Consider the following 21616-nt stretch of genomic DNA (forward strand, 5'->3'; position numbering starts at 1 on the left):
AGGTATTGAAATTTCTATAACGACTCGAACAACATTTTTCGTCTATTATGACGTTTTATCGTTCGCCCATAAAGTCACTTTATTGTCTATAAAGTAACTTTATTATCCGTCGTATAATAATTTATTAATTAATAATACTAGTAAATAGATAGGTTACGAATTGAAACTTATGGATTTCTCTCTTATAATTTTTTAATTTTAAGGCAAATAGAGAAATTAAATAACTTGTAATTTGTAAAATTTCATTTGCTTTATCATCAAATTTGTTCCTGTTATATGCATCAGAAGACAATTCATTGGTACTGGTAATTTATAATTTACAACCTATAACTTGTAAAGTTTCACCGTATCATAGTATCAGTTCAATTATGCAAGGAAGTTTTGCAATCGAGATTTCTCTATTTTCTTCTTGTATATCTGTCACGTGCATTTTTGTTATATTTCTTAACTTTTTCGCAAACTAGTCTCTTAAGAGAGATCAGTCGTGTAATATGTATGTATAGTACCGTAAACGTTTTATCTTTAAATGTAGTATACATAACATAGGAATTTATTACACATCAACAGCTAAAATTACAAACTTTATAGTATCTGTAATAAAGAATCCAAAAGATGTTGACATGAAAACAAATATTTTTTATCTCGTTTGTTCTATATTTCTCTTCATTTTATTGCACTGTGAAAGAGTTAAACACAGAAGACTATTTCACCTCGATATCGAAACATAAATATTCTTATCCATTTATTAAAAGATTATTTGCTAACGCATTTCGTGTGCAAAATACACACTTCTTTTTATATATGTCTTGTACTAAAATGAATCTATGAACAGCAATAAGTGTATTTATATACAAGTTTCGTTAATAAAAAAAAAAGTATATTAGAAGATATATTGTTTTGTTCTTATATAATTATATGTATAAATAAAGACATTAATTGAATATAAAATTGTACGATCGTTGATAAATTCGAAGATTAAACGAAATTGGATGAAGCGTATTATTTTTTTCTTTTTAATACCGAGATACAGTATTTTTCATACAGTAAAAATTTTTAAAATTCTTTTATTTCAGTCTCATCGTTTATCAAGGTCAAATGTCAATTTCTCAATTTTTATCAGCATCAGTGCTTATGTAACAATATAAATCAATCGAACATTGTTTTACTTCTTTACGTACTCGACAATAAAAAACCACCAAATTTTTGTCGAAAAATTATCGATTTTTTTACTTTTATGATTTTGTGGAAATAGGTAATCGTTTAGTCATCCGTTCGTGTTCATTTGCAAGGCTAAAGCCTCTATTTTCACCTCGCCAAGTTGGTTCGTCTGGTCGGGGTGAGAAATGGGAAAATGAAAATGCTTGTCGTTCGATTTCACATTTCTAAGAAGTTAAAAAACTTCTTTTGCGACGCCAGTCATTATGGATACGAAGATTGGAACCTCTCCCTTTATAGATACCCCTTAAAAAGGAAAATGGAAAGAAAAACAGATAAAATTCCTGCTATGTTGATCCAAATGGATTATTTAGATTTTTAATTACCTTTTTTAGATTTTTATTATTATTTTTTTAATTATCTAAATGAATGAATTATGATCTGTAACGTAATGGTAATAATGTTAGCAAATTATAAAATTATACAAATTTGACAAATCTATTCACGATATTATGTCATATATAGATGAAAAAAGGATAGATAAATAGATAGATTTGTGAAAAAAAAAAATAGACTGGGATAAAGTTTTCCTTCTTCTTTTATATACGACATAATATCGTGAATAGATTTTTCAAATATGCGAGAAAAACACTAAGAGCTAATATGTACCTAGCATAAACTTGCCATATTTACCAAAGAATAAATTACAGAAGAATCTGAAATCTACGTTATCCTTCTCAGAGGGAATACATAAGTCTTTTAATCAATGGAAAAACTTCCGCGAGTAACAGCAAAGAAAAAGAAAGGAAAAAATATTTAAAACGATTCGATAGCCATTGCCGATAAGGAGCACGTTAATGTTTTTCTCGGGCAGAAAAATTTACTGTAGCTACGACCGCAAGAAATGTTACGAAAAACAGATAGCGCATTAACATGGTAACGTTTGGTACGGTGCATCGCACCATATGAAAAATAGAATTATCTTTCACGATATTTTAACCGGACTGTGTTTGCGTGCGTTGCGTGAACAAGCGTGAATTTCAACATGCCGCGTCGTGAAAATCGGGCGAAAAATATCGCTTCGCCCCGTGTTCTAACCGGTGCTGATGGTGGGAGCACTGTGGATGTGTGAATCGTTGAATTACATTCGAATAAAAAGTTAAATGGAAACGGTTATAAAAATAACAATAAACTGTAAATGTTTCGATGTCGAGCGAAACACTTTCGCGATCGCGCGGTATGAAAAGGGGCAATTAAGCCAAGTTTAACTTTCAGTGACGTATAAAAAGCGTGCCGAGCAATTTTACACCATACACTGTTTGGTCTTTCACGCGGATGCGAATTTTTTATCGTTCTATTTCCCCCCCGGAATTCTGCAACTTTTTAAAAAACCGTCCTTTGCGAGCATGTATATGTAAATCCGCGCCAACGAAACGAGGTGTGACTCGTTTTGTGTTAAGAATTTATTTGTACGCCACCGTTACGGCGTGTTAAGTTGATAACTTAACAGTTTAACTTGCTTCACCGTTATTGCGTTAATACTTCTTTTTAGTCGGCGAACAATTTCGCCTGTTCTCGTATATGCGCGTCGGTGCACTACTATGTGTCTTCATTATGTTATTAAATACTTCTTTCAACGAACAAAGGTAATCTTATTATCGACGTTTAAAATGACGTTAGATATATAATACGTAGCAAAATAAAGGATTAGTGCTTTTTTTCGAAATGCTTAAGTACGGATGTTTAAAATATCGAAATTATTTTAACAGGTCAATGATATTATCGTTATCAGACGCGTATAACTTTTGAAAATTGAATTAATAAAATCGTTGAAATTGCAAATAGCACAAGAAATTTCCCTTTTTTCAAAATCGTTTCTCAGTGACGTGTCTTTTTATCGGATTCTCCATTTCGTTTTTATGGTATATCATATTTTGGTAATCATACGCAAATACCATTACGTAACACGAAATTTGATATACTTGGACATAATTGATTAATATGCGAATGCTGTCATGAATACAGTGGTGTACAAATACCTTTTGTAGCCATTGTATAGAATATCTGATAAACCTGCTATGATAGTTTGTACGTCCACGTTGAAACAGCTCTATCGTCGTCGACCTTTTAGTATCGAATTTGTTGGAGAAGTTTCTGCAAAAGATTAGAAAATATGCCTATATTCCGTAACGATAGCATTTTGTTTCGTGTGGTTAATCGTGATTTTCAAACTTTTCTTCGAAGCGAACTACTTACGTACTATCGTGTCGTGTAGTTTGGTGTGTGTGAAGTGGATAGACGCAATCTAAGCAGCGATCTATATAACGCAAAATGTTTATAATAGATAGGCTGCCAAATCGAGACATAATGTTAAAATATAGTTGGCGTGTCGCATCTTATCTCTTATTGCTTGTAATTGAGTACTTATGTATATCATTGGCTGCGTGAGCCAAATCTCAAACTGACAACGTGCCTCTTTACATTCCTTTCATTTCGTGCGTAACAAACCACGCTATTTGAACATTTGCAATTAAAATACCAACACCGTACGTTTTATAATATCACTGCTTCGTTATACAACAAACACTCTTTTTACCTTGCTTCAACAAATCGATTGTTTAATAAAAAAAATTTGGTTTAATCGATAGTAAGGATTTTGCTTGCAATAATGTTCGATATCGAATTATCAAAATTTATCATTTAATATTACGAGTTCGAATATTTCGATCTTTGGCAATTATGGAAACATTTTTGGTTTATTAAAAAGCGTCGATCTGTAATTAATATTGGAAAAATGTCAAAATATACTTTGCGCATGTTGAAGATTATTTATAGTAGATAATGCGTTTTTGTTATTTGAAATTTTCATCGTATCGCTTTGATGCTTATACACTTTGATGATTAAAGACGATGATACCGCGTTTATATAGGTTTTCATTATCTATGTAGATTATCTACTAACATTAATATTAATTAATATTATCTATTGCGTTATCTTTCTCCTTATTTATATATATTAATGAAATACAAATGGTCGTGGAAAAATCTTGATATTACTTGAATGGAACTATTATATGCTTAATCTATAGTTACTGGAAACTGATTTAATTTCATTACTGTTTTATTCATGAAATTTATTTCTATCTTTCTCGACAGTTAAGTTATTTTTTTCGTTAGTAATTCGTAGTTATGTTACACGTTTCTGAAATATTTATCTCCGTAATGATCGAATTTAAAGAAATTAAGAAATCACCATCGTATTTTATAATTTAGATGAAAATTTATAAATTATACATTTATTAATATGGATTACAAATGATAAATTACCCACAAAGAATTCATAGTTGTTTGATACAAATTAGAAATATTTATATTTACAAATATATTTATATTACATATATATTTATATTACAAATGATAAATTACCCACAAAGAATTCATAGTTGTTTGATACAAATTAGAAATATTTACATTTCATTTATATCCAGCGAATAGAATCACCGAAAATTGTTCATTTAGATTATAAAACTTTGCATACTTTGATTAATTTTGTTCGTATGTTCATTAACATAGGGGACATCGGCTATATTACAGTTAAATATTCAACGAGCAAAGGTGAAATTCTTATTTGTGAAATAAAAAATCCTCAAACTGCGTACTACAATAAAATATGTGCTTACTGGAATCTTAAGGAACTCGTAAAAAAGTTTAGACCTCCTTAAACTCTTGTACTTTCTTTTTATAGCAATCTAAAAGTTATACTTTTCTCTTAGCTGGTCGCTTTTGTAACCCATTGTTACACTTTCCAATTTTATACTTCAACACCTTTCACTTCATTTCATTTCACTTTGCAATTTAGTAAATCTACGAAATTACTAGCATGAAATACATATTATATACATCAAATCGACGAATCGATGAATCTTTTGTTTTGATTTCACAACTCGTGGAATTTTAATTATTCCCATGTAAACATCGCTGATAATTACATTTAATTAATTCCTTTTCGAAGCAATAACGTTCACCTAATGACGCAAAAGAAGTGAAAAATATGCAATTGAAACAGATCTGTCATAACGTTGCAGAATAAAAACGGAATAATGTAAAAATGATATAATTGTCATAAATGATTCGTAAGTAGTTTCTTATCCTCCATTATACATTATAAAGTGCTACATTTTTACGTTACGTTAGTACAATACTTATATTGCACGGTATTTTTTATTATTTGCTCATAACTATCGGTGCAATTAGAATTATTAATAAATTATACAAAAATTCCACTGCATTGGTTTTTATTAACTTTGAATCATCATTTACATGTTTTATCTCGAAAGTATAATGGTATTAATCGATTTATAAGAAGCGTATTCCGAAAATTTGCCGCGGCTGTTAATTTTCAAAGAACAGTATTGTACGTTATTATTTTTAAATTAATTATTGAGAAATAAATTGAAAATCTACTGTACTTTATAATTTCTCTGTTGTTGACTAACATGAACATTTCATTGTCGAGCGATCGTCTAATTAATTTAAGTAGTATATGTTTAACTTTGCTAAATTTACGTAGGACATTGAATATTAGAGATGCTTCGATTGTCCAAATAATCGAATCATGGATTATCCAACGACAATTATGAGAAATTTATCCCTTAATTATCAATTATCTAAATGTGTAAACCAAAGTTCCAACTTATCGTAGATTAAACAATACAAAACAAACAAACGCATAATATACAATTAATGAAACAATTCGTCAATTACAGGAAGTAACTATTTTTACTTCTAAACATCACCTATCTGCAGTGTGCCTTGTTATTTTTGTTAAAAACGAATTATCATATTTAAATTCGTAGCCGAACTAGAATATGAAATTGCAAGACAAGAAGTTATTACACACATATACTTGGTTAGAAATTAGCATACAACGCAAACAATAGCCTCGAACGCGCAATTAGCGCTAAAAGTAGTCTCGCTACGTATCGTGGCTTATTAATATTGCGAATAATTGACTGCTCAAATACATTGGTAATCTTCACGAAGTACATGTTTCCACTAAACATCCAGCAACGCCTATCCAATGGATTACTCATTTTCAGATCAGCTTTAAATTTTATCAATACACATAAATATAGTTGAGCTTCGTTACGATGCTAATGAGATTTCAAGATATTTTGTACGATATGCGCATAACAATTTTCTAGCACTGTTCGAATACTCTCGCGAGCCACTGAAACGTTACGCGTCTTAACCCGAATTTACACTGTATCACTTTGGAGGAGAACGGCGAATGAACGAACGCTGCTTTCATTCTTGTTTCATTCGTATCGTAAATGAGATGTCGTAGGAAGCGGTGTCGATTGTGCCACGCTTCAGACGAGATATCCTGCGCATCTTTTTACCAAATTACCGAATTTGCGCTGTTTCTCTTTGGTGGAGCACGGCGGATGAATGTTACTTTCGTTCTTCGTACGCGGATAAATCAAAGATGAAAGCAGCATCCACCGTGCTTCACCAAAGTGAAACAATGCAAATTCGGCTTTAGTAGGAAGATACGCAGGATATCTGGTCGCAGGCATCGCACAATCGACACCGCTTCCTGGGATAAGCCGCGAATGGTTAAATTCCTCCGCGAACTTTGCGAATAACCCGATACACGTACGAAGCTTGCGTGAAATTTGCTAAAGCCGAACGACCATAAACCGGCAGAGGGATTAGGGTACCCGCGGCGAGGCGAGGCGCCATCGGGCGCAGCTGACGAGCCGATCGCGTGGCCGGTCTCGCGAAAAGTCTCTCTTCCTCGCGCGCGCGCGCGCGCTTCGTGAAAGCCGATTCGCGAGCAGGAAGAGCGGCTCGTAGCCGTTTATCGTGCGCGCATAATCTAATTGCGTAGCTAGCCGGCGAACTGTTTAACATTAAACCGATTGCACGGTTTAGTCACAGTCCCGGCGTCGGGACACGCGTGCGTGCGCGCCGTTCTAAACGGATTGACCCAAAGAAAACCTCTGAAATGACATAAATAACGGAGACATGCACACGGTGTCGGCTTATGTAACGCGATGTACGTACAAAAGCCGCGGGAAAAGTCCGACGAAGAAACACCTTTGATCGAAACCACCGCAGCCACTGGCCGTTCTCCAGGAAAATGAAATTTCGCCTCACGCTAATCAGAATTACTGGCCATGGTTTCGAAAATTTTCTTGTCTTCTCTTGAATCGCTCGTGATCTTTCATTCGCGAAATTCGACCACTTCCAAGTAAAGTTATATATTCGTGCACGATTCAGTTAATCGATATTATTAGCGGAATTTTGCAAATTAGCAATACCAATGGATTTCCTTTCATCGGAAAGATTTTACGTTTTACTCGGTCTTCTTGTGAACGAAGTGCTTCTTGAAAATCAAAACGTGGGATAAATTGTCGATGAATGTTGCACGCTTTTCAAGTATTATATTCTTCGGCGAAGAGAAGGTCTTGTTAAAAGAATGACACTCTCGTTTCTTTTTCAATCGATACGTTGCATGTTGAACTACGAGCGATATTTGTCTCAAACGGTTGTAGGTTGGCAAAAGTATGTTATAATAATTCTGTACTCATTTGGTCCAAACAAACGTGTAAACTGACAGATAGTATAAACGTAAAAAGTGTGAAGAAATGTGTGCCTTTTTTTTAATAAGACTCGTAAGAGTTGTACGTTGGAAAGTGCAAAGGGAAGATTGCGAAATAGAGCGAGGGGCGTGAAGCAAAGGTCAGCTAGAAGCATCGTAGCACGCTTAATTTGCGAGAAGCCTGGAAGTTCCTGATATTCTTCTCCTGATTAAAGGCTACAGCTTTTTATACATCCAGCTTACTTCTCGGCTCGCGTGTCTTTGTTTCGTTGCAGGTGTCTTTTGAGCAAATTTGTGGAAAATTAAGTTTACGTCGCTGAGTACGTTCCTGATGCAATAATTTAGGATGTGTTGATGAAAATGAGAAGGAGAAGAAAGGGGACGAAGAAATACACGGGAACATACAAATTGATAGAAACTGCAATATCAAAAATGAATTATGAATTTAGGTAATAAAAACATTGAAACCTGTGTACGAACAATATCAAGGACATTAAAATATACCAAGTAAAGTTCATGTTTCATGAAGCATTAATTTTTGCAAGAAATATACGACGATATTATATGGTTTTACAACCGCGTTCTTTAGTAGCTCCTTGCTGCGAACACAGCGCAACATGGTGACGATATGGTTGCCATCGACAGGGTGCTGTGTTTCTATAAAATCACCAATTCTCACAACACGTACTCTATATTAATCACACAGTTAAATAATTTCTATCTAATTTTTATGAAGTAAAATAGATTTTGGTGATATTTGTTAAATTAAAGCCAATTAAATTTGTCCATAAGAATATTCTAACGTTTAGAATGTTCATCTAATATGCATGACTGCGTCTCAGCAGATGTTCCATGTGTCTTAAAAATTAGAATAAATTTAGTTAAATAACAATCTGTTCTCGAATTTATCGCACTAATTATAGGATACTCATAATAGATCTAACGTTACGTTATGTAAAAAATATTACAAATGTTAAATTGTATAAAAAAAAAAAAACGCAAGAAAGCGAAGCACTGTACTATTTTTAAAGCGTATTATACATCACATATTATTATACACACGCGTATTATACACACGCGGAAAATTATTTTCGTTAAGAAGAGTTATTTTTTTGATCGTACCAACATAATAAGTCATACAAAATGCTATCCTTAGAAACTTTGTAATCGCATATTTAATTCCTCGCTAAAGTTAGCGAAGAAACATAAATTATAGCATTCTTGACATTCGCGTAGTCATATAAGTTTAGTCTAAACACTATTCGCATACACACCGAACGTTGTATAAGTATAAATATTACGGAGCTTAGGGATCGTTACGAACCAGTCGTAATTTAGAGTTTGCAAGTTCTTATAAATGCTTGCGATTGCTTCAACCATTATTAAGTGTGTTTAGCAGAGGTAGCTTCTCATAACAAACTTTACGAACGTGTAAATACATACGCAGTATATACTCCTATACATGCAGAGTTCAGGTTATTAAATGAAAAACCGAACTAGTAATAATAGTTAATAAAGTTTGATTTATTATTCTTTGTAACGTTTGATCGCAGGATATTCGGTTATGCATGTGTATTAATTAAATTCGTCATTTCGAGAAAGCGCTTAATTATTAAAAAAATACAAGAGTAACGTGGTAAACAAGCAATCGGTAACTTTCAATTAAAAGCTAATAATTCTAACATTTAGTTTCGAATTTAAAGACACGCGGGCATTTGCATTTTGCCAAAATATCTTCATTACCAAGTATTACTTTCAGCCATCGAAAACTTGCTAATTACCACTAAATTACATAAAACTCGCCCTAAATTTATCGTATTCATCATAATTAATTCCGAACAACATATTAGCAAACTAGGGGAGCAAAAATAATTAACCGACCACCGCTATCCACTCTGTCCCTAAACGGAATTCGGAAACGCTCTTTCCCACAACTTCGATTTATCATCGACCCCAAAATTCGAACTATAAATTTAATCAAGTAATAGCAATTAATTTTTTATAATTACCCAACCTTCTGGCAAAAGACAATTTATTATCTACCAATAAAAGATAACATTTTTTTTACTTGAATGTACCAACGTTAAACATATATACACACACATATATATATGCGTTACTTTAAAATGAATCCTAAGGCGAGAAGTAAAAAGGTTCGTACCATACCGATAACTTTACGTTTACCAATTTTTATATTTTTGATCGTAATTCGAATGGAATTCGATTTGTTATCTTGTACTAATTCGAAATTCTAACGAGCTCATCCCTTCTCTTGAATTCGATTATCGAGGTTGCTTTAAAATCGATAAATATCTCGGTACCTATGAGTTTATGGACATTAATTAATCAATTAATTAATATTAAAACAAGTACATATCAAACTATGTAAAGACCATCTATTTTTTATTTAAAAAAAAACTGTCTCAAAAAGATTCACTCGGAAGTAGGTTATTAATGATTCAGCTTAACGTTTCACTGTTTACCATGTCGCTGACACAAGCCGGAGCATCTCGATGAAATAATCACACGGTATTCAACGATGACGTTGTTGCTGTGCATTCATCGTAACTTTGAAGGTTTCCGGTGGTAGCGAATGTTATAGTCTGAAAATGATCAATGTAATTACAGCATGTTGCTATATTTAGATGGGCGATAACTATGATAGTCGTAGTGCGCTTGATACCTGGACGGTGGCAGAGATAGAGTCGCAAAAGCCGATGTTTAACTTTAATGAAATCATTTTTCTTGCTCGTACACCCCTTGAGTATCAGTCGATGCCGGTGCTCAAATTAGCGGCGTCATCGTTTCTTTTCTCCTTCCATGGCACTCAACACGCGTGTATAGTAAGCATTCCTGGCGGATTTCACGCGGGTAAAGTTTGCGAAGTAGCCGCCGGGCAAATTTAGCCGCAAGCTCTAATTAAAACGCGCCGAAGTTTCCGGAGCACGCGAAGAATATTCAACGCGGTTTTTCACGCGGCTCATGGACGAACGCATAGCCAGCGAGTTTGCAAATGTTGTTGGAGTGCGTGAAATCTGTTCCCTGTTAAACATTTTAGATTTTATTTACAATCTTATTAGAAATTATTCACGTACCTATAGTTGCTCGTAAAAGCATTCCAACACTTTTGGCTGTTTTTTACGCGTTATACGAAACATTTTGAAATTTTACCAGCACCGTAACGGCGCCCGATTCTCGCGATTGTGTCGAGACAGTTTGAAACAAGTCTAGAAATTCCGAACAGATGTCGAGAGTAGCTTGCTGCGAAATATCAAAAAATAGGATTTATTCTCAACGTTTTTTCCAATCGACGTGTTTCATTATCGAGTTCTACGTTTTAATATCGCAACTATGAAAGCTAATTCCGGGAATTTGCTTAATATTTCTTTCGTCGCTATTTCTTCCATTTAGATTATACGATTTCATGGAATTTAGAGAAATTGAAATATCAGGTACTCGATCCTTCTCAATTTTCCCAATTTTCTCACTTGGATGCGTCACTATTGCTCAATCTCCGAAAGAGAACAACCGATTAACTTCCATAAGCTTATTTACAGAGCAGTCGTTATAAATCTGGCAATAAATAAAAAAAAAGAGTATTCGTCACATCATTTCCCTCGTCGACTTGTAAATTTACTTTACGCTTGATCTTTAATCGATTAATCATGCGCTAAGATTTCGCTACAGCGAACAAAGTTCAGATAAACGAAATTCTGTTGCGATTCCAAAATCACAGTGATGCTGAACGTTTTGCCGTTGTTTTCCATAATCTAGCGATACAAGGCAGCTTGGTAAATCGGTTTAATTAAAAGTTTCATTACCCAAATAACAAGGCTGTTGTCGAGTAACGCGCAAGCGTTAGGCATTTCTCGGCGTATTATTCAAACGTCGAACGACCGGTAATCCCACGGTAATTTTGTCACGCGTTAAAATATTATTTTCTTTTTTTTTTTTTTCTTTTGTTATTACGATACACCGTTCCGTGTATTATCACGTAGAGGTTGTGCCGCGTTATCAGAGGTTCCAGAGGAATCACGCGAGCATCGCTCGGTGCTAGCACACGCCATCGCGCGCGCATATCCATCCGCCGATATATCACGCGAACACGCGCGTCCACGCGGGCTTCGTGGCGCGGATAATTACATACGTGTAAGTGCACATGGCTGCGACACGTGCGTGCACCGTGTTCACGCGTTCTAAGTCTCGTTCGGATTAGTTATGTCGCCTAAATTCAAGGTAGACTTAAAATAATTTGACAGTCAGATGTACGTATCGTTTGATTTTGAAATCTTTCCAGCTTATTTCGTTACACGAAGAAGACGCGTTATCTCGTCAGTCAGGTTTCCCATCTCTCTCGGACATAATTGTAATTTTCTTATCTTTATCTCTCTTATTTTCTGTTAAAAATAAGCTGTATTATGTTTGTATTTGGAAGAATTAAAGTTTACTCTCGATTAATCGATTATAGAAATTGAAATCTGATTAACGCGCGAGTTATCTGAATAGTTAAAGAAATTTCAAGACATACCTCAAACTGAGTCCGTTTAAACTTATCAAAGGCTAAATAAATCATATAATTAGAGTTTACCGATTCTCCTGACTATGTGACTGTAATTTTTCATCGTCATAGTACAAGTTCACGTTCCGATAGGCGGATTCAATTAACACCAGTTCCGTTGATCGGACAGCAGCTAATATTTCGTTCCGACGAATGGAATATCACAGTAAATAGCAGATTCACGTTGGTAAAGCGGTTTCATATCACCTAAATACAAATAACGTGTACGATGGCTCGCCAAAGTATTTGAACATATTATACGTGTTGTAGGTAACATTTTGAAATTTCATTTGCACCGTAAGAAAACCGAATTATCATGATCGTATAGATGAAGTTTGAAAGAAATCTGAAAATCGCAAAACTATATTTGCACAGTGAACTATCCATTATATAAACAATTCTTCGTATTCACTGGAGTCACCTTTGACAGTCATTCATTCGTGAGTTTCTTTTAAATTTCACCAGATGTTTCGTGCAGCACAGATAATGTATTCCATAAAATAAAAGATTTTACATTTCATAAGTGTTATAAAAAGTTTCTACAAGTGTCTGAATGCTTTCATGAATCATACATATACTCATACATATGCATACGCGTATAACTTAACGAACTCAACGAAACTTTGGACATGCCAGCGAATAAATAGCAAACTGACTGCCTCATGATCGTCCAAGAAATAACGAAAGATAAGAGCGCGCGGTATCGTCAGCCGATATCGGTCGTGCATCTTTCGCGGATGCGTGTTCCGTGGCCAGAATTAAACGATGACCGCGCGTAGTTAAGAAACGCGCGCCGCGTTCGAATAAATCCCGCGACGCCTCTCCAACCAACGAACGAACGACTGCGCGTACTTCGCGCTTCCGCGGACGCTGATTTATGCCGCAGGAAATTGCGATAGCGACGGTGCCGCGACTACACGCGCTTTTCCACCATGCGGACAGGGAATTCCAATTTAGACGTCCACGGTACTTTTTCGCGAGGAAATCGTGATTTACCGGTGGAGGAACGATCGGCCGTGTTGCGTAACGGTGTCTGACCGTTTTGGCACGATCACAGGTGTTTTATCAGCGACTATGCGAATGGCTAATGAACGTTAGGATCGCTTTGAAGTTCGGCAATTGGGAATAAAATTTACATTTTTCACGCAGATCCTCTATGTTTCTACGGACCAAGAAGATGAATATATTGGATATCGTGAGGGTCATTGGTGACCGATAGTTGGTTTGCTAATGGCGCTATGTTGGCTATCGATGACTAACGATGTAAGAATTTAGTCGATAAATTAACTTAAATTTTAAACGTACTTGTGACTCGAGTTAATCTTTTTGCACTGAAGAGACAGTCGTAATATATGTTTAATATTATACAACGGTGGACGAAACAACGCTCGTAAAAGAGAAAGTATACAACGATATCGTTAACTTTTTTAAACGTACGATACGCACATACAGAATAAACGATTGTCATCGGTGCGATAGAAGAAATATTTTGGCACAAAAGTTACTTTTTGAAAAGTGTTTTGGATCTGTTTTTCATCTCTTTTGTTTACGAAGTCGAGGCTTGGATATTACTTCATTGCTGCGAAATCGCGCATCTGCTCTGTGCCCTCCGTAATAACATCGTGTCGTAAACCCGCAGTGTACACATCGGCAATCAGTGGATGGAATTTTCGGTTAGCTTGGCAGGTGGGTGTACGAGGTGGAGTGTTGGACGAGTCGTAGGAAGGGGTAAAACAGCAACTGTCACTTGCGTTCGAGTATTTTTTATAAAGGAACAAACACGTTCAACATTCAGATTTCTCAAATAGAAATTTTCTAACGTTTTTTCTTATAACGGTTTGTAAAGATTTCTCGCGCAGCGTTTTCATAGTTTGCGAGCACGTTTGCGCCGTAACGCGTAGTTTGTATAATTGAGTTTGGAACAAAGTCGTTTTTGAACCTCGCCAAGAGATTGGTGCCTCGAGAAGGGTGTTTTATGGTCGACCATCGCGCGAAACTCACCAATGCTCGAGCTTGATTTTCACAAGCACGAGCGTTAACGTATCAACTTCTTTGCGTTCCTGGTACGAAACTTGCAAAGTTACTGTTTCCATCTTCGTTAAACGATATCCAAGATGTTCTAATTTAATGTTTACTTTCAACTATTTTAATTAATCAAGTATTAAAAACTAGTCGACTATGTGGAACATAAAAGCTAACTCCACGTGATTGCGTAAAATTATTGATACCATTCAACTAGTTTGGCATCGTTGAATCGTAGGTGACTCGCGATCATTCGGGTTGACTTATTTAATCGAACGATACCTCGTTTTAATAGCGTTCATCACGTACAAGGTAGAATATATACGAAATAAAATAGCCTCAACTTAAATCACCTGACTCAAACAATTGCATTCACGTAACTCAGAAGTATCAATATTGAATTTAACGCGATAATACTACGCAAAAACAGAACATGTGGATGTTGATCGACTAACTAATTAACCCGGACTGTACAATTTATCCCGAGCTTCGCCGATCGCCCAGTTCCCTTTCCTTTTAACCGTGCGATCGAAACCTCTCTCTGATGAACACGCAGTTCCCAATGCGAATGAAAACACACGGGTGTCGCGCGAGCAACTAACCCCGGAAACTTCAACAACGAAGCAGTGAACAGCGCGGCCGACAATGAGCACGCGAGCGACGCGTAAAATGAGGGAAAGAAAAAAAAATATGAAAGAAACACGTATAAAAAATATGAAAAGAGAGAAAGAGTAGAGACGAGGGATGAAAAAGAACAGCGAAAAAAAGAAAGAGAGAGAGAGAGAGAGAGAGAGAGAGAGAGAGAGAGAGAGAGAGGGAGAGAGAAACGTTCAAGATGAACGCAACAAGAGCCGAAGAGTTAACACACGGACCGGTACAAATGTTTCTTCTGCAGCAGGGTTGCGGGGTGCAGTTCAGACATGGGAAGTGAGCATTACTGCCTGAGGTGGAACAATCATCAGAGCAACTTGCTGGGTGTGTTCAGTCAACTGCTGGAGTCGGAGTCGCTGGTGGACGTGACACTGGCGTGCACGGAGGGACCTTCGATACGTGCCCACAAGGTAGTCCTCTCCGCGTGCTCCAGCTATTTCCAGGCCCTATTCCTCGACCACCCGAACCGCCACCCCATAGTCATCCTAAAGGACGTACGTTTCGCCGAGCTACGTACCCTCGTCGACTTCATGTACAAGGGCGAAGTAAACGTCGAGTACTGCCAGCTATCGGCCCTCCTAAAGACAGCGGAGAGCCTTAAGGTGAAGGGTCTAGCGGATATGACGAACATCAACGCGGCGGTAGCGTCGAGGGACGAGCAACAACAGCAGCAGCAGCAACAACAACAGCAACAACAGCAGCAGCAACCGCAGCAACAACAGCAGCAACAACAACAACACACGAGCACATCCGAGGGTATACAACGCGAGACATCGCGAGAACATCACCGTGAACGTGAAAGTATAAAGGAAGCGAGCAATAAGGAGAGAGACAGGGAAGGAAATACATCCGGTGGCACGGGTTTGCCATCGGCAGGAGCGAAAGAATGCGAGCAACCCCAACAAAACGTAGCCCAACCACCCACCAGCGAGTCGACCGAGGCGGTAGACATGACGGATTGTCCGGCATCGCCCACCGGACCCGGTAGCCCTTGTCCAGGACCTTTGGCCCTTGATCGACCTAGGAGGGATTCCGAAGATGCCGCAAGTTTAGAAGAAACGAGGGGTTCCCTTAGTCCGATCTCGGTGCACAGTGGACCGTCGGATATGAGTCTAAGTAACAATACAGGAAGCACGCCTGGCGTGCTACCGTTGAACTTACCACAGAGCCGGCTTCCGTCCCCGCACAGTACAGAGCCTCTCGCGGGTCCGTCGGGGTTACCCCCGGTCCAACAAGTTCCACTTGTGAGTACAATTTTTATTCTCTTTATATCTGTATAGTCTATCTATGGATTGAAATATTCGAGCAGAATGTTTAACGTATTTGCCGCGAAAGAGACCAGCTGATGGAATATTTACGTTACTATGGACGACCATTATGATCGAGACGCAGCGAATGTGTTAAAAAGAGGAATGTAAAACGTTAATGGTTTATAGAATATATCAAGACCATAGAGATGTTTAATTCGTGTAGGTTCTGGAAGTAGTAGATTGCGGAGGAATATTTAATAGTTTATTAAACAACGAGCTATTATATCCTTATTACTTGCAAATCATTCTTCGTTTCAAATGGAAAATTTTGTGGATAGATTTGAGATTACGAAGTATTTGCAGAAGTTTTTTTTGGCAGTAATACTTGTAATTTTATATGTCGGATGCATTTTTGTATTTTATCGTTGCACGTGTATTTTATTCCATCACTGAAAATGTGTATCATTGCAAAGTTTTATTTCAAAATATTCTTTGGCAACAAATTTTATAAATAAACGAGATCGGAGCGATCAATTTTGTTAACAAATTCTTAACACGAAAGCTGCATAACGCTAAGTAGAAGCATTAGATATTTAATTTCCAGACATTCTACAACGTGTATAGTAGAACCTTCAGTTTCTGAATAGAGCATGGTCGGTCAGATAAAAGAATTTTTATATAACGAGATATTTATCTTTCCTTGCAGAGATTATTCTATACATCGAAAGGAATAGTATCGGTTTCGCTAGATTGTGTAATAAAATCTATTAATTATTTATATTTTATTAATTACTTATAGCACTTTTGTTCTTTCTGTTGCTGAATCGTGGTAACCTTTTGACGCGTTAAATTGTATCTCAAACTGTGTAAAACTTCTTTTTCTAGTATCATATACCTTATATAGTACATATAAGTGCCACGGAATGAGAATGCTTTCAACGTAATACATTTTTGCGACTTTTGCGTCACTCTGACCATTTCCCACCTTTTGAAGTATCGTTCCGTTTCGTTTTAAAAGTTAGTATCATACGTTGCCTCTTTGATGCTATTACACACCGTGTATTAGCACGTCCACCGTCTACATCACGCATATTTACGATATGTATACGATAGCGACTTGAACGCTGGATCCAAATTAAAAATCATCAAATTTAGAAATGGAATTTAGAATTAAAAATTCGACGTTATTTCATATGACAGGCATTCGTGAAATTTTAAACCATAAATTTTGTATCAGTGTTATTGATTAGCATGTGAAGTAATAAGCAACGAAAATCCAGTAAATAGCGTACCTGTTGATACGTGTAAAGCATTCTGAAGTCAAACAAATTAACTTCTCTTTTCGTAAATTTCGCAATTTTTAATTACCTCCAAGATGCTTAGTACCCAGTATCTCAGGAATCAATAATTTACAGTTGTGAAATTATTTCTTATAAAAAGTAGATGGATAAAAATTAATATTTTGCATTTTTTAACTTATACGTTTGATCGATATAGTTTTTGGACGATGTATACATATACTGCAGGTTCTACTATCATTACATGTTTAATTTACATGTTATTTCCACCCAACGTTAAGTAATGTAGCCAAGAGGTACATACAAAGACTTTTAACCGCTTGCTTTCCAATCAAACAACTTTGTCCCGTTTACATAATATTGTCTATCTGTCTGGAATAATTAATCAAGTTAATCATACTCGGGCTTCTTCGAGAACGTAGTACAATACATAAATGCTAATGATTTGGGGCGCGGTTGGCCCAGGCAAGCCAGTTCATACTTTTCCCAATAGCATCGACAGCTATCCAATTATTACTTTGACGTGAACCCGATGTTCGTTTGCAGTCGTTAAAAAAAGAGATGGACTGGGAAAGGTCGACCGAAGAGCGCAGTGCGAGCAGCGAAATATCCACGGATTACAGACTCCCACCAGATCCGGTGAGTTTCCCTCTTTCTCCGTACTATATATTCCAATTTATTGACTACTTTTTATTCTCGTACTTTCTCTTTACTCTGCATTTATATATCGATTACGGTTATCGCCGGTTGTGTATCGCCGGTCGCGCTCGACTCATCTGCAATCGCATACACACGACGGCATTACCATTGGATTGTGGATGAGCTGATGCGAATCTTTCAAAAATATAAAAAGAAAGAAAAAGATATTAAGATATTAATAATAAAGTATAAAAGAAAAAATAGAGAAATAGAGACGTCTGCAATTTGTTGGATCTCGATGCATCTTGTGTCGTACGAAGATTACGACGAATCGTTCGTTCACGTGCTACTCGTTAACGACACCACTGGTGTTGACAAGAGTCCGTAAGATCGTTCGGGCAATGACGAATTTGTCGTTCGATTAGCTCGAACAACGTTTCAACATGATCCATTTTATCTATCTATCTATTTATATCTATTTTTTGTTTGCCTATCTATCCACCGCCGATAGATAGACAGACATACATTATATTTCGAGTTCACTTGCATGTGGGTCTATTGCATGCGTGCCCAAGTGCTTTGCTGTTTGCTGCTCTCCCCGCTAATTTTGAAAGTGATCGTGTCATTAACAGAGTCGCTAGTCGTCCTGACCGAGAGTAGAGTGTGATCGGAGATGTTCGATAACGAAAAAAAAAGAAAAAAAAAAAAAGAATACGATACAAAGAAAAACCGTTGATTCCCCCTTTGAAGTACGATGGGACTTTTGTATTTGTGTTAGTGATTTCCAAGGATGCATCACGCGACAGTGTTAACGGTTCATTGACCAGAGCGCAAAGTTCGATCCTGATCGAGCTCGAATTCGATCGACGTTCACGAGAAGAACAGTTCAGAAGTACACACGTACATCCTTCCTTGACTTAAGATTCGAGGTTTACGTTACGATACACCCGACTTTACGCATATACCATATCTCGTGTTCCTTTTTTTGAGAATCTTGCATAGACGTGATAGGACGTTTAAAGTAAGAAAGAAAAAAAAAGAAAAAAAAAAGAAAAAAAGAAAAGAAAAGAACAGACTCGCTAAAGAGACAAGCGTAATGACAAATTGGACCTAGCCGCTTGCCGATCGTTCTAGCTTAAGTGCCCCGTAAGAAAGATCTTCGTCGAGACGCGCTGCGCAGAAGGAGATCAATCGTGCATGCTCGTCTATCTTTGACGAACGTATTATATTCTTTTCCAAACTAATTCACTTCTCCATGCTCCGTGCATACGTCCTGTCTTCTGTCTGTCTTTCTCTTTCATTCCTCTGTTTATCTCGCTCCTCTCGTTCTTTTCTAACTAATCCATTTACGCGATTGTCCAACCTCTCTCTTTTCGCTATTTTCGTGCGTCTGTCGATTCCTTAGCGCGCTGTTTTTCCATCGATCTTCTTGTATCTCTTCGTCTTCTTGCTCTAACTTTTCCTGCCTCTTCTCTGTTCTCGTGAAAACGGAAAAAGAAAGTCGCGTAATAACCCATACGATCCTTTGGAAATCGTGAAACCTGCCCCCATCCCGATGGTCATTGAAATCGTGAATCCTGCCTTCCAATTGGATTTCCACGGTTCGACGGGCTGAAACGAATCACGTTGATAAAATCGTGATCCGTGACGGTACCTTCGGACGTTTCTTTCTTCCTCTGGAAATCGAAGGAAAACCGGCGCGTAACACGTACTACGTTCTTCCTGTTCGTCCCATCCTGCCAGCCTGTCTTGCTAGCTCACTGTCAAGAAGTTGACCTTCGTTTTTGGCCATGGTTGTTTTTTACTACATTTTTATATATATATATATATATATATATGTATATACATATATATACACGACATATATATACGCAATACATATATATCGTTACATACATGTACTGATATTATGTGCAAGTTACATATATATATTCTCACGTTCGATATACATATATATGTATACATATATATATCTATCGTTTATACATATACAAATTATATTGACATTCATTATATTACCATTTGTTACTTTGTAATATTTGTATTTCGATTTGTCGTTTTTTTGGATTGAGTGCAATGCCTTTTGCTGCGGCGAGCCCTTTTTACGCCGCAGTGGCCATCTTGGCCCCGGTTACTACCAATGATCGTGTATAAGCAAAAAGATTTTTGGAAAATATAAAGATAAAAAGAGATACGCAAAAAGAAAATGAAAAAATAGAACAGAAAAATCGGAGGAGGGACGAGGGGTGGCGGGTGGGCTGTTGTTGTTCTTGAGCGAGGCTGTGGGGGTTGCCAGTTGGCCCGTACATGTGTCACCCACTATCCCAGATACGACACATATACGCGTCTATACATATATAGACACGTATAAGAATCCCCATATACGTGTGTATATATAAAACACGTTCCTTATACGTTGTTTTTACACACACAAATCAGACAGTTTCCTTATGTCATTATACATATGATATCTCTGGGGTGCGCGTCGTGCCAAACAAAAATGAGCGTCAACTTCTTGTGCTACCGTCTTACATGCCGTCGAGAGTTATCATTTTCTCGTCAGGCCTTCAGGGACTTCTTTTTTTCCACCGAAAAGAAAAACGAGAGGGGTTGATGATCATGACGATACAGAGGAGGAAGGAAAGACAGAGGAGAACCTCGCGTACACGCGTAACATCCGGTCATGCCAAAAACGCGCTTCTTACAAAGTAGTGGTCTCGCGAAGACAAGCCTTGCCTGTTCTTTCTTTATTTATTTTTTTTTTTCTCTACTACATTTTTTTTCTATATCTTAACCAACGGTCTAGTGGCGATAGAGAGAATACATTCAAGCAGAAGTAGTTAAAAGTTGAGAGAGCAAAGAGAACACGCAAGAGGCAACGGGAAAAAAACGGAGAGAATGTGAGAGAGAGAGAGCGAGAGAGAGAGAGAGAGAGAGAGAGAGAAAGAAAGAGAAAGAGAGAGAAAGAGAGAAAGAGCGTGGGAAAAAGAGAAAAAATAGAAAGTGAGACACGAGTTTTTTCGAACGTGCGCCGATTGAAGCCCGGCGAGTCGCGGCTCGTACATACATATATGTATATATACGATATATGTGTATCTGTGTACGCTGTGAGTCGAGTAGCGTCGAAACGAGCGATTTGTCGCGGCGAAGTAGCGGGAACGTGCATATAGCGTCCACGTATCATAAGTGACGGAGGGAAAGAGAAAGACGGAACGAGATATCTGTTCTCTGCTTGAAACGATCACTTCAAAGTAAAAAGAGGAAATGAAAACGGGAACTTTTTTTGCAAACAAAATAGATGAATAGATAAATAGATAGGTAGATGTATAGATGATTAAATAGATTAAAAAAAAGAAGAAGAAAAAAGAAAAGAAAGAAAAAAGGGAAAAGAGTAAGAGAGTGAGAGTGAAAGAGTGGGGGAGAGCAAGAGCGTAAG

The 21616-nt window shown here is 36.9% G+C and overlaps 1 protein-coding gene across 4 annotated transcripts in view; it reads left to right on the top strand.

Annotated features, from left to right (window-relative positions):
* Nucleotides 1-21616, top strand: part of LOC126914204 (zinc finger protein 628-like) — a 120393-nt gene that overhangs the window by 20958 nt on the left and 77819 nt on the right. For 3 of the 4 annotated variants that reach the window (XM_050717827.1, XM_050717830.1, XM_050717829.1), the window contains exons 2-3: nucleotides 15238-16237; nucleotides 18088-18180. In XM_050717827.1, the coding sequence (XP_050573784.1) occupies nucleotides 15263-16237; nucleotides 18088-18180 (1068 nt within the window). In that variant the 5' untranslated portion in view covers nucleotides 15238-15262. The remainder of the gene's footprint in view (nucleotides 1-15237; nucleotides 16238-18087; nucleotides 18181-21616) is intronic. The other variant, XM_050717828.1, reaches the window with a different exon arrangement.

Source organism: Bombus affinis, chromosome 3 (genome assembly GCF_024516045.1).
Source record: "Bombus affinis isolate iyBomAffi1 chromosome 3, iyBomAffi1.2, whole genome shotgun sequence".
NCBI classification, from domain to species: Eukaryota; Metazoa; Arthropoda; class Insecta; order Hymenoptera; family Apidae; genus Bombus; species Bombus affinis.